The 17,732-nt window shown below is 46.9% G+C and overlaps 2 protein-coding genes across 2 annotated transcripts in view; one reads left to right on the top strand and one right to left on the bottom strand.

Annotated features, from left to right (window-relative positions):
- LOC8053041 (transmembrane protein 184C) overlaps window positions 1–15,681 on the bottom strand; it is a 25,016-nt gene extending 9,335 nt beyond the window's left edge. Inside the window, exons 1-7 of the mRNA XM_029969058.4 lie at window positions 14,852–15,681; window positions 14,316–14,352; window positions 10,691–10,896; window positions 8,824–8,898; window positions 1,812–1,905; window positions 1,398–1,510; window positions 742–841 (exon numbers count right to left, since the gene is read on the bottom strand). Coding sequence (XP_029824918.2) covers window positions 742–841; window positions 1,398–1,510; window positions 1,812–1,905; window positions 8,824–8,898; window positions 10,691–10,896; window positions 14,316–14,352; window positions 14,852–15,105 — 879 coding nt within the window. The 5' untranslated portion in view covers window positions 15,106–15,681. The remainder of the gene's footprint in view (window positions 1–741; window positions 842–1,397; window positions 1,511–1,811; window positions 1,906–8,823; window positions 8,899–10,690; window positions 10,897–14,315; window positions 14,353–14,851) is intronic.
- On the top strand, window positions 15,634–17,732 carry LOC8053042 (GDP-Man:Man(3)GlcNAc(2)-PP-Dol alpha-1,2-mannosyltransferase). Its single transcript, XM_029969057.4, has 3 exons — window positions 15,634–16,073; window positions 16,221–17,158; window positions 17,257–17,732. The coding sequence occupies exons 1-3, from the start codon at window positions 15,871–15,873 to the stop codon at window positions 17,538–17,540; spliced, it is 1,425 nt and encodes a 474-aa protein (XP_029824917.2). The 5' UTR covers window positions 15,634–15,870; the 3' UTR covers window positions 17,541–17,732.

Raw genomic sequence — 17,732 nt, 5'->3', positions numbered from 1 at the left:
TCCAGATATAGCGAAGTGATTTCCAATTCCCGTTGACTTTGTTATAACCAATCTTCTCATACATGACACACCTTAACAAATGTCTTCTTTCCTAGCTCACAAAGAAGCTTGTATTATACATAAATTATCATTAACAGACTTTTTTTATTCACGAAATCCGTCACATCTCTTAATGTATGACCTCGAAAAACAAAATTCCTGTATAGTCCGCAGAGCCTAAAATTACAACTTTTAAACATGTATAGACCATGGACTATAGCCCAGAAAATAAGGTAACACTAATACCATTCATAGGAAGGCACTAGTAATGCTATAGTTTGCTTCACTTGATGTGAAAGTGAAGCTGAAGCTACAAGCGTGAGCACATTGCCCCGAATAATGCCTGCACAGCACGAGCACGCGTGCGTGCTTAGTGGGTACTTTAGAGGTCTGGAGTTCGCTTTTGTAGCTTCTGCTATGTGTACACTTATAGTGAACCAAAGTATTATGCCATTAATACTAGCACCATTCAAAGGAAGAACTGGTAGGGAGAATTTGAAAGCAACCACCTGCAGCATTAGAGCAGCAGCAAACATCTTGCTAAGACACTTTGCGTTTTCAGGACTGAAGAAGCTCAGCCTCTTGGCAAACCATCGGCTGCCACTGAGTCTTGCAAGAGGTTCTTTTTAAATCAAAATCAATTAGCAGAATGAGGTTTGTCGTTTTAAGACTAGTATACAGAGCCAACAATGATTGGTTTACCTGAAGTCCCCTGTTCACGTCACCCACGCCACCTCCCTGGGTGACAAACGTTGCCGACACAATGCCGGTGTAGATCAAAAGTGAGATGATCACAGATTGGCTGCACACACACACAAAAAAAAATGTAAATGCCAGATAAAAAACTAAGAAAAAATCATTGTTTCTGTTTATTTTTAGCATGCTTAGCTTGCCAGACCATGCAACTTTACAGGACCTTGATTAAGATTGCAATTGAATATCAGGGTGATTTTCCGCTGAAGCAAACTTCCAATTGTGCAACAATTGACTGCACATGGTACATTTGGTTCTCTAAGCTGTTTGGAGCTCGGTAGGAATAAGTGCTAAATGGGCGAAAATAAAAACAGGTTTAATGCAGCTGCTTTAGTTTTCACAACGGCCGGAAACACTTTAAAGAGAATGCGACAACTACAGTAATTTGAAAGTCTTCTCTACACAGTCTTGATCAGTCGGCCGCTTTACCACTGTCTCGTAAAGGTCCGGTAAAGTTGGTGGCAAAAAAAGAAACTGAATAAAATGCAGTCAACCACTTATAGCGAAAGACTTCATATTGCAAAAAATTGGTTTCCACTCCAAACTATTTAGAAACATAATAATAGTTTGTACCGAAAGAAGATACTCCAAGGACGAAAACTTACAAGAACGAAAAGAAGACGACAGCCTTGATGCACAGAAACTTGGGAATGGGCGACATTGGTGTGAGCTCGCTGCGGTACGCTTTGTAGAAGAGGACCAAGCTGTACATTGCAACCTTGGGCCAAGGGAAAAAAAAAAAAGGGAAGAAATGCCATTAATCACTTTTAAAACGACAACTATTTGGCCAAATCCTACGGCAGTTCCCCACATCCCACATGGCTATACTTGGTTTCAGCTAAAGTCGAGACGCAGCCGATGCTATAAGCGCAAACTCTAGGCTTTCAGCATCCCTGCCAAGCACGCGCTTGTGCGGTTCAAGCACTGTTCAGGGCCAGATGCTCGCGCTTGTAGCATTGACTGCGTCTGGACTTAAGCTGAAACGAAGTATAGAAGAATCTTGAGAATGGTCAACTTACAAACTGCGACAGGTTGTTGACAACCACAATGTAGGGGTAGGAGTAACCCCAGTCAAATTTGCCTTCTCCGTATTTGCCAAACAATTCAGTCACCCTGAAAAAAGAAAAAAAAAATTATTGTGGGATTGGGGAAGTGAGACGGGGTTTGAAACGGCCGGACCACTGCACACGCCCAAAACTGCGATGTACATGAGTGATCACCACTGTGTGGCGGACATTTGAAAGCGTTTACAAACCAGCGGACACGGCGCAACCGCCACATTTTGTGCCTCCACGGCAGAGACGTAAGTAATTTCGAAGGTGGATTGAGTTTCCAGCGTGCAGATGTCTCTTCAAAAGAAATTATTTGTTTGCAACCGCTGTTGTAGATTACGGGAATTCAACTACCTGAAGAAAAAAGAGACGACAGGAAAACACGAGACCATGAACGGCAGGATTGGGGCACGAGAGAATAAAACGGCCACCAACGAAACGGACGTGCTCGGGTCCTTTCCTCAACATAATTTGGTGCCGAAACACCTTGAGAAGCCATGGACCGCCTCCGCAGAACCCGTGGCGTTGTCCGCTCCGCCGTCTCTCGCACTCTCGCCCAAATCGACGCTCTCCTGGAGAACCCGGATTCCACTGAAGTTCAACTGCGAATCCCACTTGAGTACCTCACGCAAAAACAAGCCGCACTCAAAGACCTCGACAGCGACATCCTCGCGGCCATCACGGACGAAGCCTTGGAGGACGAAGTGGAGGCTGCAGAAGAATACCGGCTACGGATCAGCACCTCTCTCACGCGTCTCCACTACAGCCTAGACACTTTCGCCACCAACGCTCAACCTCAGCTCCCGGAGGCACCTTCCGTCAACCCTCCATCAACCGCAACAATAGTAAGGAGCCCACGGACCGTCGCCCTTCCAAAACTGCAAGTCCCCATGTTTGCTGGTAACCTCCGCGATTGGCAGGGATTTTGGGACCATTTTAATGTTACCATCCACGCAAACCCCGATCTCCCACCAATAGAAAAATTCAAATATCTCATGACGTATCTAACAGACCACGCTAAACGCGCCGTCGAGGGAATTCGACTCTCCGACCAAAACTACGAACTCGCAGCACGAACACTTCAGGACCGGTTTGGACGACATGACATTCTAATCGACGATCACATTGATTAGCTTTTGAACTTACCTGTGATTAACACCTCCAGCGACGTGGCAAAACTTTGTCAGCTTCACGACGCAATACGTTTCCGCACAACATCTCTTGAAGGGTTGGAGGTTCCACCTAGCAGCTACGCAGTCGTTCTCCATCGAGTTCTCATGCGCTGCCTTCCCGCTGACCTGGCTGTCCTTTACCATCAGAAGCTGATAGAATCCACACCACCATCTTCAACGAGTACACCGGACCTGGCTCCAGAAGACCAAGCTAATATTGTCATGAAGTTTTTGAGGATACAAGTCGAAATCCGAGAAGATGGCCAAATAGATCAAGCAAGCTATCGTTTTCGACGAGGGCTATCGCCAACGACACCTCAAGATTCAGTTTCAGCAAATCACCCTTCAACTCTCGCGCTATCGACGGAATCGGAAGGCTACCGATCAACTGCGTGCCCCTTCTGTGGTTCCCCGGAGCACAAACTCCAAAACTGCCAGGCCCCACTTTCAACACAAGATAAGCGAACCAAGCTTGCACGAGCGCGCTGTTGCTTTAAATGTGGGAAGCGAAATCACATCGCTCGTGTTTGTCGTTTAGGCAGAAGCTTGTCGTATTCCACATGTGGTGGTCATCACTTGACAATCCTTTTTGAACTATCACGTCAGCTGCCAGCCCCATTGTACACTCCGCAACCTGAAGAGCCCCCTGAACACGCCACATCCATTGTTAGCGCGCCAGCCAGCAACTCCTGTTCTTCTCCTGTCCTCCTCCAAACAGCTAGAGCGTGGGCATCAGGGACACCAAGAAATGTTCTCGTAAGACTCTTGCTAGATACTGGCAGCCAGCGCACGTTTATCAGACGGGATGTTTCTGAAGAACTCGGCTGCGAAGTTGTAGGCCGAGAAGATCTAACCATCAACACATTTGGCAATACAGCCACCAAACACTCCTGTCGACGCGTGGCTGTGACCCTTCAGGGCCATCGTAGCAATCAGAAGGTGACATTTGAAGCACTGGAAATCCTTGAGCTGTGCACGTTATCGCACCAGCAACTTGATGATCATCTGCTGACGCAACTTCATTCAAACGGATTTCAGGCCGCAGACATTCCTCCAGATTCTGACACAAGAGTGGACAATAACATAAGCGTCCTAATAGGTTCAGATGTCTACTGGCAAGTGGTCAAGGGAAGGATCCAACGCATGAGTCGAACCTTAACTGCCGTTGAAACCATTTTTGGCTGGGTGGTTCAAGGGACCTACTCTGGGAGTATCGGTCACCCTTCAGCCACAGCGTCGGCCCTTTTTTTTCCCCTGCCAGCCCGTCGACCCTTGCCGCAACACTTTTGATCCGTCAGAAATGTGGCGTTTGGACGCCATTGGTATCTCGGAATGTACTGGGACACGTTTCCTTGAACACCCAACGATGTTGGAATTTGAGAACGAGATCATTAAGGTTAACAACCGCTATGAAGTCCCCTTGATGATAAAGTCCCCTGGCCTTGGAACAGACAATGACAACCGATCCATTGCAAAAAATCGACTCTTCGTGCAGCTGCGTCGGTTCCGTACCTACCCAGAAATGCTTGAACAATACGATCGCACCATTCGGGACTATTTTGATGAAGGTCATGCGGAGAAAGTTGTACCCTCAAAGGAGCGACCAAAAAACGTTTACTATCCGCCACATCATGCTGTCATTCGCAAGGATGCTGTAACAACGAAAATCCGTGTTGTGTTTGATGCATCATCGCATCTGAGCAACAAACCTTCGCTCAACGAAGTGCTTGACAAGGGACCCAATATTGAAAACGACTTGCTTCAGATGCTTCTCAAGTTTCGTTGTAGCCCCGTGGTCCTGATCGCAGACATCCGCAAGGCTTTCTTGCAGATTGGCATTCGACCCTCCGATCGTGATGCACTTCGTTTCCTATGGGTAGACCAACTCCCATGCAAGACAATCAACACGCCCAATGTTGTGGAATGGCGCATGACACGTGTCCCTTTCGGAGCATCCTCAAGCCCGTTTCCTGCTTGCAGCAACATTACGCCATCACATTATGTCCATGAGAGGACGTCATCCTGACATGGCGGATCGGTTGATGCAATCCTTTTATGTTGACGATCTCGTGCTGGGTTGCTCGTCGGAGGATGACGCCTTACAGGCCTACCAGCAGACACGGTCCTTAATAACACAGGCAGGAATGGACCTACGAAAATGGTCGTCCAATCTGTCCTCTTTACAAAACCAGTTCATGCGTGACGAAATTTCGTATGAAAATGCCACTAAAGGTGAGACTGATCAGCTGAAAGTGTTCGGAGTTATGTGGGACCGCACTAAAGACGAGATCATTCTCAGTACACAAAATGTGACGACTTACTTGACAACGCAATCAGCCACAAAGCGAACCATTCTTCAGGCATTCGCCCGGATCTTCGACCCATTTGGTTACTTGGTACCGTTTACAACTCAAGCCAAGCTCTTGTTTCAAGCACTTTGGGTACGAAAGTGCTCCTGGGACGAAAGCCTTTCCGCTGAAGAGCTTGCGGTATGGAATTCTTGGTGTTCGGATCTAGTTTCACTTTCATCGCTCCGAATTCCTCGGTACGCGATTCCTCCTCAAGCTGATGCAGACCCTTCGATTCAGCTGCATGTGTTTACAGACGCCAGCCCACGTGCCTATGGAACAGCGATATACCTGCGGGCCGTACTTTCGAATGGGTCGTTCACAACACAGATCCTGATCGCTAAAGGTTGAGTTGCCCCTCTGAAACCGCATTCACTACCGCGACTCGAACTTATTGCCTGCCTTCTAGGAGCACGACTACTCAACTATGTGCGCAAAGTTTCTGGACTCGAACACGTTCAAGCATACTTCTGGACAGACTCTGAGATTGCTCTCCATTGGATTGCCGGCCACCCAAGTCGATGGCAGCCTTTCATCAGCAACAGGATAGTAGAGATCAGGCGTCTAACGGACAGCTTCCAGTGGTATCACTGTCCCAGCCAGGACAATCCAGCAGACCTGTTGACTTGTGCCGTCCCAGCACCGATACTACAACGTAGCGCCTTATGGTGGAATGGGCCTTATTGGCTCGCACAAGGCGAGGGAACGTGGCCCTCCAAACAATTAAAGCGAGATCCAAAAGGTCTCCCTATGAAAGAGTCAAGGCACCCGACAACCACTTGTCCCGTGGTTACACCGGACCACACCTCACTACTCGACCTAATGAAACACAGTAACCTGACGCGTGTTCTGCGCATTACTGCATGGGTACGAAGATTTCTGCATAACGCCTCACCGCTTCCACCACTATCAGGCCCATTGACAGCTACAGAATTGGTTCAAGCGGAGGTTTACTGGACACGAACGGTACAAACAATGGAATTTCCAGTCGAAGTTGCAGCACTACTGTCGGGAGGAAGGGTGCCTTTCACTTCTAGTATTGCAAGCCTCCATCCATTCCTCGACGACCATAAACTGATACGTGTTGGAGGTCGCTTGCAGCAACTGGACGTTCCGGAGGAGGTTAAACACCCGATTTTACTCCCGAGTAACCACAGATTCACAGAGCTTCTTGTACTGGCCACACATTTCCGACTACTTCACGGAGGAGTCCAAGACACACTCACGGAACTACGGCAGAGGTACTGGATTTTAAGAGGGCGCCAGACAGCGAAGAGAGTGCAGCACACCTGTCTCCCATGTCGACGTAGGCGACTCCAACCAGAGGAAGCACCTATGGCTTCCCTACCACGAGAATGCATAACAGAAACGAGCCCTTTTAATGTCGTCGGTATCGACTTCTGTGGACCTCTGTACGTGCGTGCCGCACCGTCAGAAAAGGCTTACATTGTTATTTTTCTTGTGCTGTAACACGCGCCGTACACCTAGAACTTGCCTCTAACATGTCCGCAGATAGATTTCTTCTCGCCTTACGTCGCTTCGTGTCTTGACGCGGAGTACCATCTGTTGTTTACTCTGACAACGCGCAAACTTTACATCACTTAGCCAGAGTCTTAAAAGATGCTTCACACAGATGGCGTACAGGACTACTCCAGCGGACTCCGTATTCAGTGGCGATTTAATGTGGAGCGAGCACCCTGGTGGGGCGGATGGTGGGAAAGGATAATTCGGACCGTAAAAAACGTGCTGAAGAGAACTCTTGGACGCAGCAGCTTAGCCTTTGAAGAACTTACCACCGTACTTCATGAAGTAGAAGCCACCGTAAACTGCCGTCCACTTTCCCACATCAGTAATGATCCGGAAGAACTAGAGCCCTTGACACCATCACATTTTCTCGTAGCCAAGCGACTCCTACGTATATCGCATGGAGCAGAAATCGGACCGCCAACATCGACTGCCGCTGAACTAAGGTGTCGTGCTCTGTATCGCCAGCGATTAATAATGCAATTCTGGAAACGCTGGAAACACGAGTACCTACTGCTTCTGGACTCCGCACATAAGAGTCAGCCACGGTTATTACCACGGGTCAATCCAGGAGATGTTGTCCTCGTAGAGGACAACTCGTCGCCCCTTACATGGAAACTCGGGCGTGTAACAGACACCGTCTCGGGGACAGATGGAATACCAAGAGCATGCAGACTGCGCCTTGCGAACAGGCAAGAAATACACCGTCCCATCCAAGGACTTTACCTCCTTGAAGCAAACTCGCCAAGAGAAGGATCGAAGCCCGCTGATTCGACATAACAGCAAGTTGTGTTCCAAAACAAACGAGACGGAACTCTATTTTAATGGCTTGCGATAACGTTTCTTTTCGTTCTGCTTGTGTGTTAACGGCTTCTTTTGATCCCGCCCCTTTTTTTTTTTTTTATTTTGTTTTCACATTACTGACACTGACCCCTCGTGTATTGTCTTGTCTCTCTTTTCTTCGGCCGCCGCGGGAAGTTGTTGTAGATTACGGGAATTCAACTACCAGAAGAAGAAAGAGACGACAGGAAAACACGAGACCACGAACGGCAGGATTAGGGCACGAGAGAATAAAACGGCCACCAACGAAACGGACGCGCTCGGGTTCTTTCCTCAACAACCGCTCTGCTAATATTACTCACTCACAGCGAAATCCACTGCCGTGTTCAAAGCGCTTTGCAATCATGCTTAGCTTTGTATCGCGTGGTAATATGTATGCGTGAACCGACCATGACTGCACTACAAACATGAATGTGGAGCACTTGAATTGCTCCAAAGCAGCCGTAAGATTTCACATAATATATTTTTTTATCACAGTCTGCCCACAAAAACACAAAGCACAAGCTACAAGAAGAGTGGCTATTTGAGCCAGTTGGTTGGTCATTTCATACAACCTGAGATGAAGACGACGGGAGGACAGGGCACAAGGCGCCTTATTTGTGTCCTGTCCTCCCTTCATCCTCGTCTCTGCTGCCCACACACACATTTTATGACACAAGCTACAGTATGAAGCCAATTGATTGTGGCACTTTTGCCAGATGACAATAATTAACTTCCGAAAGACATTCCCCCTCCTTTTTGAGACTATCGGTGAGAGCCTCTGGCTGCCATAAGAACTAAACGGCAGCACTATGGAACGCCAATCTGGGGTGGGCAGCGCACAACACAGCCTTTTACTCTTGCACACCATGCTTTCCAATCGTGCTCTGACAACTCGCAGCATTTGCCGAGGGCTGCGTTACGGTAAACATCACTGCTGCGATTTATTCGTAGAATAAAGCATAATCCGGGAACAGTGATATGCCTTCCAATACTGTCCTATCATGTTTCGGTGGGGGGAAGCGCAACAGGACACCCGAAGGCACAGCCTCACAATCCATTCAGCCAACGGCCTAGTTTTGCACCACGAGCCAAGAGACGTCCTGGACTACTCACAGGGCAAGGGCGGTCGTCAGTGGCCTCACGACGGTGTACTGCAGGATGCCGTGGCGACAGGAGGCGATGAAGCGACTGTAATAGATGAAGGCGGACGCTGGAGTAGCAACCCTCGACGACACAGTCGTGCATCGACGCCCTACAGCAGGGGCTCTCAAACTTTTCTGGCTCAGGGAATCCTTACCTTTCTTAACTGAGAAATTAACCCCCCCCCCCCCCCCCCCCTCCCCCAGTCTCTGCATTGATGCAATAAAGCAGCACAGGTGCATTGATGCAATAAAGCAGTGCAGGAGCCAACAGAGCTTGTAAACAGCACAGGACATACTAGAGTGTGTCTGGCATACAGACGTGCACAGACGGGTGGCTCGGATCGGCTAAAACTAGTGATGGGACGAATCACCGGAGATTCGGATTCGCCCAGATTCGGAAATTTCCGAACTTCCTGCGACAAATATTCGGCAGATTCGGAGATTCGTCCGATCCGTCGCTGGTTGAAGACGGCAGCAACGGCAGCGTGATCCTTGTCGTAAAGCTCGCAAACGCGGTCAGTTGTGTTTGTTTTTAGGTACTGTTACTGCATATAACCAGATTTCGTCTTGTTTATTTCAACGTACGTCGTATGGTATGTACTGTATTGTCATTCTAAACCTTGGCACACGCCCAGATCCAGCTGAGCTGATGGGTGTGGTTGACGTAGGCCTAACCAATGCACGGTCTCGGTTTCTGTGCGGTTTTGCGGTGATCGGTAAAATGTGGCGAAATGCTGCATAGTATACATAATGTGGCGCAACGCAGAATAAATATATTCAGACAAGGAAATTTTTTTCTATCTCTAGAGCTGCGTATGTCAGTACCTGTAAGGCACGAGAGCGAGATGAATGTTCGTAACAACTTCGACCGCGTACCGGCACCGGTGGGGAAGAAAAATGTAGCTAATTTGCACTGTCGTTTCTCCGTTCTTGGCAGCAAGTTTTGTGGACGTGAACTTTATCTGACGAAAAAGGAACAACACAGGGGTGTCTAAGGTCGAAACAAACACTAACTAAATCGGATATCATTAACCAGAAGGGTAGAAATGCAGCGCAGGGTACCGCGCAAGGAGTTTCAGGAATCAGGTTGTTTCCCTTGTTCCGATAATACCTCAGTGGACACACGTTGAAGATAATCGAATCGAACATACTCAGTTGTATGCCACTATAACGGTAATTATAAACATGAAATGTGTCAATACCGAAGAGCATGTACGGCATCATCTCTTGTGGCGATAAAAACATGCACTTGTATTTCCACGTGCACCAAGCATGGGTCATAATCCGAAACCGAAACCAATTAAATTTTCCCACGATGTCTGGCTGGGTTCTCGACAAACATCCAAGATAATATAAACAAAGCGGAACGTTTTATTTATTACTATGATATTATATTACAATATTATTTTGTGCACTTCATAGAATTTAGTGAATTTAATATCACAAAAAGTTTAAAGACTCATCAACGTGATCTGGCAACCATGGCAATGCTCCGAATCTTTCCAAACTTTTCCGAATCGCTTGAGATTCGGCTACTTTTCCGAATCGTTCCGAATCTCCGAATCTCGATTCGGATAAAGATTCGTCCCATCACTAGCTAAAACAGTGCTTAACACGGAAATATACTTTCCGCAGGGGCAGAGAAGGTCAAGAAAATTTGGGAGCTTGGATAAGTCACATCGGTGGTTTGCGAAGTCCTGGGTCCGTAAAAACCCAGTTTAAGGACCCGTGTCCCGCAGCCATGTGACCCTCGCTACCACCCCAACGTTCAAATACCGGCGGCCTACAAGCTGCCTTTGAGGAAACGAAGACGGCATTCGCGAACAAACGTGACTCACAATCCACCCGGGCAGGGCGTCAGAAAGCAGAGCGGGAAGATGTGCTTGACCGAGGGTCTGTGCTCGTCCGGGGTGATCTCCATTTCCAGCTCACGGTGGAGGAAGTTCAGGAGGAACACCATGAAGTTGTAGATTACGTACGCCTCGTAACACTCTCGGATGGTGTCGAGGTAGATGCCGGACTTGGGCCACGTCAGGGCAAACCACTGGAAAGACCGTGGAAGTGCTTCTCATGATCTTGCCGACTCCCCTAAGCTCGAGAATCATTCTAAGGGTAGGAGGGAAGAGAAGCATCTATGCTATCAGCATCATTACAACATTAGTGCTGGTACGGCATTTCTGAAGCTCTTTGGCAGCTACTGCAAACCACTTAATTTCGCAAGAACCCAGGTTTCCCGAATTTGTGCCTCTTAAGAATGTCACAAACAGTTGATTGCACGACTATGTCAGCCCGTGGTAATGAATACATGGCATATCGCTTGAAATTGCGCAAGTTGGTGCCCACCAAATATTTTCGAATCCCACACTTCACCAATTTGCAAAAATATTGAGCTCACGAAAATAAACTAGTTTACAGTATGTTGTTATGGTCACTCTTGGTGACAGTTTTCCCTGACAAAATTGAACACAACAGTAACATGTGCAATAACAGCACAGAAGGAATGCTGATAAAGTGGGATCATTAACATTTTTACCCGGTTGTACGTTTAAACAGTCCCATATCAGCAGCTGTCAACGGAGCATTTTTTTTTTTTCTGAACTAGCCAAAAAAAAAACTCGGGAAATTCACTACATGCCATAATACAACCAAAACAAAACCGAACCAATGATTGCCAGGAGCAGAAGTGTGCAATCGAGCTGGTTAGGAAACATTGCAATGTAAACCCCGAGACATGAAGATGTAAAATAATGAATAAGAAGGCACGAGGATTTGTGTCTTTTTGTCCGTTATTTTATATCTCAGTGTTTCAGGGTTATGATGCCACCAATGATGTCTACAGATGCAGAGTGAAAGATGCTGTGTGGTTGGAACCTCCAAGCAGTCACTGGACAACAAACTCGTGGACAAACTCGACTTGACCACAAACCTCATGGGCAAAGTTAGTTTACCATGACGTTTGCCTGACCCTGATAAGATACAAGCAAATACCATGTAAGCCAATACTGGCAACTTCCGCGGATCACGGGCGAAAAGTGATCGCAGTGCCCCTGGCGAGCTCGGAGTCTCCGCTAGCAGACGAATTCTCCACAATGCGTTGGTTTTGCCTATCTCCGTGCGAGGTGAGCAATAAAAAACAATTGTTACGGTTATTCGCTGCTTTGAATGTTAAAAAGTAGGTTCCACCTCATGAGTCAAGGACATTTTCTTTGCGAGGGAAAGATGTTACAGCTTATAGGGTGCAATTATCGGGCTCTCCCAAAGAAAACATTCCGCCAGAAGACTCAGAACTTATGTCTGCCAAGCAAGACACGAATGTATACCTTTGCCCTGTTTCTTTGAAAATGGTAATGTAAAAAATGTTTTAGAACATTGCTACGTTTCAACTTTATTGTGCATATCAATCAGTTCTTTTTGTTGTTGCAATTTCAATTTCTCATGATTGTATTGCTTAAAACCGTTTCGTCGAATAGCGAGCTGGCTATATCCCGATCGTCTCCGGATAAAGAAGCAAAAGGCAAATTCAAACGACGTACCCTACTGCGATGTCAGTATGCTCTGGAAAAAGACGACTGTGCACATGCAAATCTGACGCTATTACTGAAACTAATAAAAGCCTAGTTACAAAAAAGAACAGCCGATGGACGGTCGTGCACCTCCTTCCATTTTTCAAAGTCTACTTTCTTTTTATGTTTGAGGCGACGCTACGCCGCCGCGGTCGTTCTTCCTCCTGCGTTTGTTTTTTGCTTGCATTTTTCTTTCTTGCGCTTACTTGACAATCGAACCATCGCATATTTTACTTTGCCTTGTTTGGCTTAGTTTTTACTTTCTTTCCTTTGCTTCGTCGCTCACTACCACCGGTTTGTCTGCTACGCTATGCCTGGACATTTGGATGGCTGTCTGCAACTTTGTTGTTGTTGTTGTTTTTCCACTGTCGTCCATAATAACCTCCTATGTTCGCCTTCGATTGAGTTTCTGATCCGAAATCTTTATATGTACTTTTTGATACTTAATAAATATATTAAGGAATGTAAGCTCGTTATACATTTCTATTTGGATTTTATTTGAGTATGCGGTCACGTCTGCTTTGAGTCATCGTTGGTTGATCAACCGGTTGCCTTCGGGCATACATTAGCGCATACTTGGAGATGGCAGTCGTGCCATGTGCCTGCCATCTCCACTGCGAAAACCAGTTTTTCTGATGTGGTGGAAAATCCTTCTTCCGCTTCCCGAAGACCGAACAAACGTGAGTAATTAAGTTACTTCAAATTAAACTGGAACAGCTATCCAAGTTTGGCTTCAAAATCGCCACTGACGCCTCAACAGCCAAATATTTCACCAAACAAAAGTTCAGCTGAAAACGCACTTGAGGCCGCTGATCGACACTCGAAACAAAGGCACGGTGTTCAAGGATTGCCTGGACATGTACGCCAACAAGTATGCTGGATTGTACTTTTGAACTGCTGCGCCAAGTGAGCAAACAAACAACCTCCTAAAGTCACTGGGAAAAGAAAAGCGAAAGCAAAAAAGATCACACACTGCTAGCACGTAGCAGATCGCAGCTCTTTTGTTCTTAGTTCCTACCAACGCCGCGAAAGCAAATAAAGAAACGTGTAACGTGCAGCTGAAAAAAAAAAAGTTAAGCTCTTTTTTTTTATATAGTTTCGTCGTGTATCTTCTGCTTTGCTTGTTGCTTTGCGAGCACCACCTGCTAGTTTTCAACCGACGCCCCGTGCGATCGTCCTCGTGGAAGGTCTTTGCTGGGTGATTTGTATTTTTGTATCGTCTCCTAACTTCTGCGTTGCAATCGCCGGCCGTTATTCGCGACTGTTCTCCATTTCTTTTTATTTTCGTCTGGGATGGGGACATCTTTTCTGCAAAGTTCGGAAAGTGCTTGCATGGTCATTTTTCTCGTTACTTTTTGTTTTTGTAATGCTGCAGAGACTGGTGCGCTTGCTCTGGTAATTTTAACATATTGTTTGCGCACAATTTAATAATCACCTATTCAGGTAAGAAATTGTCACAACGCAGTTTGTAACGGATAAACAGTAACTTCTTACGACGTAGTACGTTTGGCTAAACAGCTTTTTTCCGCTTCCCAGATGCGCTTTAAACGCGTGTGATCCCCTGAGCGGCGTTTGAGACCTCTAAATAAACTGTTTTATCTTCGTTCATGCGCGCATTGTTATTTGTTTGTTGTTGCAGTTGCAATCAGTGGATTCCGCTTTGCAAACGTGTTGACCGTAATGAATTGTTTCAGCTCTTGGGGTGAAGAAACGGGGCTCGCAAAGCTCAAGGACGTCGCGGAGCCTATACTTTTCCATTGCGTTGTCCGCTTCAGTAGACTCCAAGTCCGCTAGAGGCGCCACTGTCACGTTCGCCGCAGCTCCCACAGGTTTTCGGAGGAGTTTCCAGTATTGGCGAAGCTATATCGTATTTGATACAAGCCTCAAAGTCCCAACTTACACAGTTCAATGAATAGATTGGCACCATCCACAGAATTCTGCAAAAGGAGAAAGCCATGTTAAAGACTCGACGAATTGGAACATGTTGGTAAGTTAGAGGGATTAAAGGAAAGCAACATAAAGGACAAAGACAACAAAACGCCTTTCCATTTTATCCACGTTAAAGCTGTCATACAGTGTTACAAAAATAAAGTAGCAACACTGCTATGTCAGTCAAGGTTATGCATAACTCGGTTCACAAGACCTTATAGCACAGACCACCCACCCACGCACGCACACACATACATACATACATAAAGAATAAGGAACAGTAGCAGACAGGGGTTTCCCCAGGAATTGAAATTAGGGGTGTGTCTAAATTTGTAGGGGGAATTAAGGGGGGGGGGGGGGGGGGGGGGGGTACATCCCCGTAGGTGGGTGTAGGGAAATCACTGGTAGCAGATCTAGTGGAGCCTGGTTCCCTCACCACAACAATAACAGACCACATGACGTCATCCTCGTACATGCTCCGTGCGGTCGGTGTTGACATCGTCTCACCTGATAATATGCTTCTGCAGATGAGGTCTCGTGTAGTTCAGTATGTGCTGAATGATCTCCCAGAACGTGATCGGGAGAGTCAGTAGCACAAAAACACCGCTGCTGAACCACGCTTGAACGTCCGCGCTGGCTCCGTTTTTCATCAGCTGGACACTGATCAGTGGAACCACGACCAAGATGACCAGACCGTATGAGATGGCGACGACGAACTGAATCCACAGTTTCCATCTCGAAAGGCACCACGAAAGAGCCATCTCAGCACCTACTTCCGTCGGCTCCGAACAGCTGACGAGTAGCGAATCAGTCAAGGCGACAGTACCATTTTCCCTCTCACGCCCCGACTGAAGTCCGCGCAAAGTTACGTAATGAACTTTGGCCCGACGATACGGGGTCCGCTGGTTTGCAACGCGATTCGAATCAAACGTTTTAGACGCCTGTATCAAACTGACAGGCTTTTGCGCACCAATAATACTGCGAAACACAGACAGAAAATCAATCACAAACGGCCTCAGACCGACACAAATCAGCAACCGCTCTCGAGCCCCTCGCTCAGGCACTTTGCTTTACCACAGTGCACCAAAAATATTCGTTTCCTCAAACTTTAGGCTTAAAAGTATGACACTTACGGGACGAAAATGCGTATGTGACGTTCAGATGCTTAAAGTTGAAGCGGTAAGGATTTATCACGTGTTTAACACTAGCGTTCAAAGCAGGGTACCCGAAAAACGCAAAAGCAAAGGATCACGTGACCATAAGACGTCCACAATTTCCTGTTTGGCGCTGAAGTCGATTTCGTGTTTATTGTGCTTGTTTCCGTTTCAGAGTCACACGTGTAATCAATCGGCTTGCGTTGCTAGGTGTCAATGATCAGCGTGTGGTTTGTTCGCAGTACGGACGTGCAGATTCCCCGTGACTTCGGTTCTGTGAAAGAAATAATGAGCGGCTCGGCAGAGCTCTAGCCAGACACCAGACTGAGAAATGTCCTCCTGAAGTCGCCGTTTGGAAGCACAGTGGAGATCATGTTGTGGTGTTGCGCTTTTCTCTTGGCTGTGCCCACAGCCGCCCTACTGCTGCTGGTTTTGTGGGTGAGAAAGGTTAAAAGTGAAAGTCATCGGGCGTTCCCCGGCGGACGACCAATCTGGGGCTTTTTCCACCCATACTGCAACGCCGGGGGTGGCGGTGAACGTGTCCTTTGGGCCGCGGTACGCTCCGTCCAAGAGAGGTGATGATCGCTCCTTAAATTATTGCAAGCGAAAACGGCTTGTGTTTTTGTCTCATCTTTTATGTTTTTACATTGATCATTGACCCCAAGGACGATCAAAGACGTCGCTCAAATTATATAAGTCTAGATGTTCTGCTCTCTTTGCAGGTATCCCGACCACCACTGTGTTGTGTACACCGGAGATTCTGACGTCACCGGCGACAGCATTATTGACAACGCTGCCAAGCGCTTCAATATAAAGCTTAGCAAATCGACAGTGCATTTCGTCTTCCTGCGGTGCCGAAACCTAGTCGAAGCAAAGCCTTACCCGTTCCTAACAATCCTGGGACAAAGCATCGGGTCAATGATCCTGGGACTTGAAGCTCTTTTTAAGTTTGTTCCCACGATTTACGTGGACACCATGGGCTATGCTTTCACCTTGCCCATCTTTAAGCTTCTGGGGAGGTGCCAAGTGGCCTGCTACGTCCATTACCCGACAATCAGCACCGACATGCTCGTTTGCGTTGCAGAAAGAACCACTGCCCACAACAATAGTTCCGCCATCTCTCGTAGCCAGCTTCTAACTTCGGCTAAACTAGTCTACTACAACATATTCACGTGCCTCTACAAGCTCTGTGGACGGCGTGCTGACGTCATTATGGTCAACTCCAGTTGGACACGGGGCCACATTGTGGAACTTTGGAAAGTTCCGCAGCGGACATTCCTCGTCTACCCGCCCTGCAACATTGAAGAGTTCAAGACGATTAAGAGGGTGGTCGATGATCCAACGCCTAAGGAGTTCAGGGTGTTGTCGCTGGCCCAGTTTCGTCCGGAGAAAGACCATCAGCTCCAGTTGCTGGTCTTCCACCAACTGAAGAGTGAGCTTGCTGAAGCTGAGTTCAGGAAGCTGAAGCTTGTACTTGTGGGTAGCTGCAGGAACAGAGAAGACGAAGAGCGAGTTCAGTCGTTGAAGGACCTAACTGCCAAGCTGGACCTCGAAGAAAACGTTGAGTTCAAGTTAAACATTCCGTTCGAAGAGCTCAAGTCTGAGATGGAGATTGCGTCGGCTGCTATTCACACCATGTGGAATGAGCATTTTGGGATAGGCGAGTGTATCTGTTTTTTTATTCTTCACTCAATTTGCTGTGCTTCTGCCTTCCTTGTTTTCTATAGTGTTGTTTACAGATGCTTTTTTTTTTTGCAGGTGTGGTTGAGTGCATGGCTGCTGGTCTTGTCATGGTTGCCCATGATTCTGGGGGACCCAAACTGGATATTGTGACAGAGTACAATGGCGGACGAACAGGATTTCTAGCAAACGATGCTGGAAGCTACACTGATGTGTTCAAGACCTTGCTGAAGATGCCTTCTGCTGACAAACACTGCATTCAAGTGAATGGAAGGCTTGCATCAGAAAGGTTTTCGGACGAAGTTTTCAGCAAGTTATTCCTGGATGTGGTGGGGCCATTGGTACAGAACACTAAACTCTGAAGAAAACTTTTTTTTTTATCTTTATGCATGTGTGTATGTGCATCTGATGTTTTTTTTTGTTTTTCTTTTTTTTTTTTTTTACCAAAGAAGTTTTTTTATTAAAAGTGAAACCCCAATCTCGTCTCTTTGATTTGGTAATAGACAAATGCGTGATGAAATAAAGGTTGTTGACTTCTCTAATAATTATCAAAA

Source organism: Ixodes scapularis, unplaced genomic scaffold (assembly GCF_016920785.2).
Source record: "Ixodes scapularis isolate PalLabHiFi unplaced genomic scaffold, ASM1692078v2 PGA_scaffold13__105_contigs__length_92229423, whole genome shotgun sequence".
In the NCBI taxonomy this organism is placed as follows: Eukaryota; Metazoa; Arthropoda; class Arachnida; order Ixodida; family Ixodidae; genus Ixodes; species Ixodes scapularis.
Note: the sequence above shows the minus strand (reverse complement) of the source record. Positions and strands in the feature narration are given on the sequence as shown.

Bases quoted from the DNA above. Each gene is read 5' to 3' on its own strand.
- LOC8053042 (XM_029969057.4), top strand. From the start codon at position 15,871: ATGTTGTGGTGTTGCGCTTTTCTCTTGGCTGTGCCCACAGCCGCCCTA. The intron at 16,074-16,220 runs GTGATGATCGCT...CTCTCTTTGCAG, and splicing joins GTACGCTCCGTCCAAGAGAG to GTATCCCGACCACCACTGTG. The intron at 17,159-17,256 runs GCGAGTGTATCT...TTTTTTTTGCAG, and splicing joins GAATGAGCATTTTGGGATAG to GTGTGGTTGAGTGCATGGCT.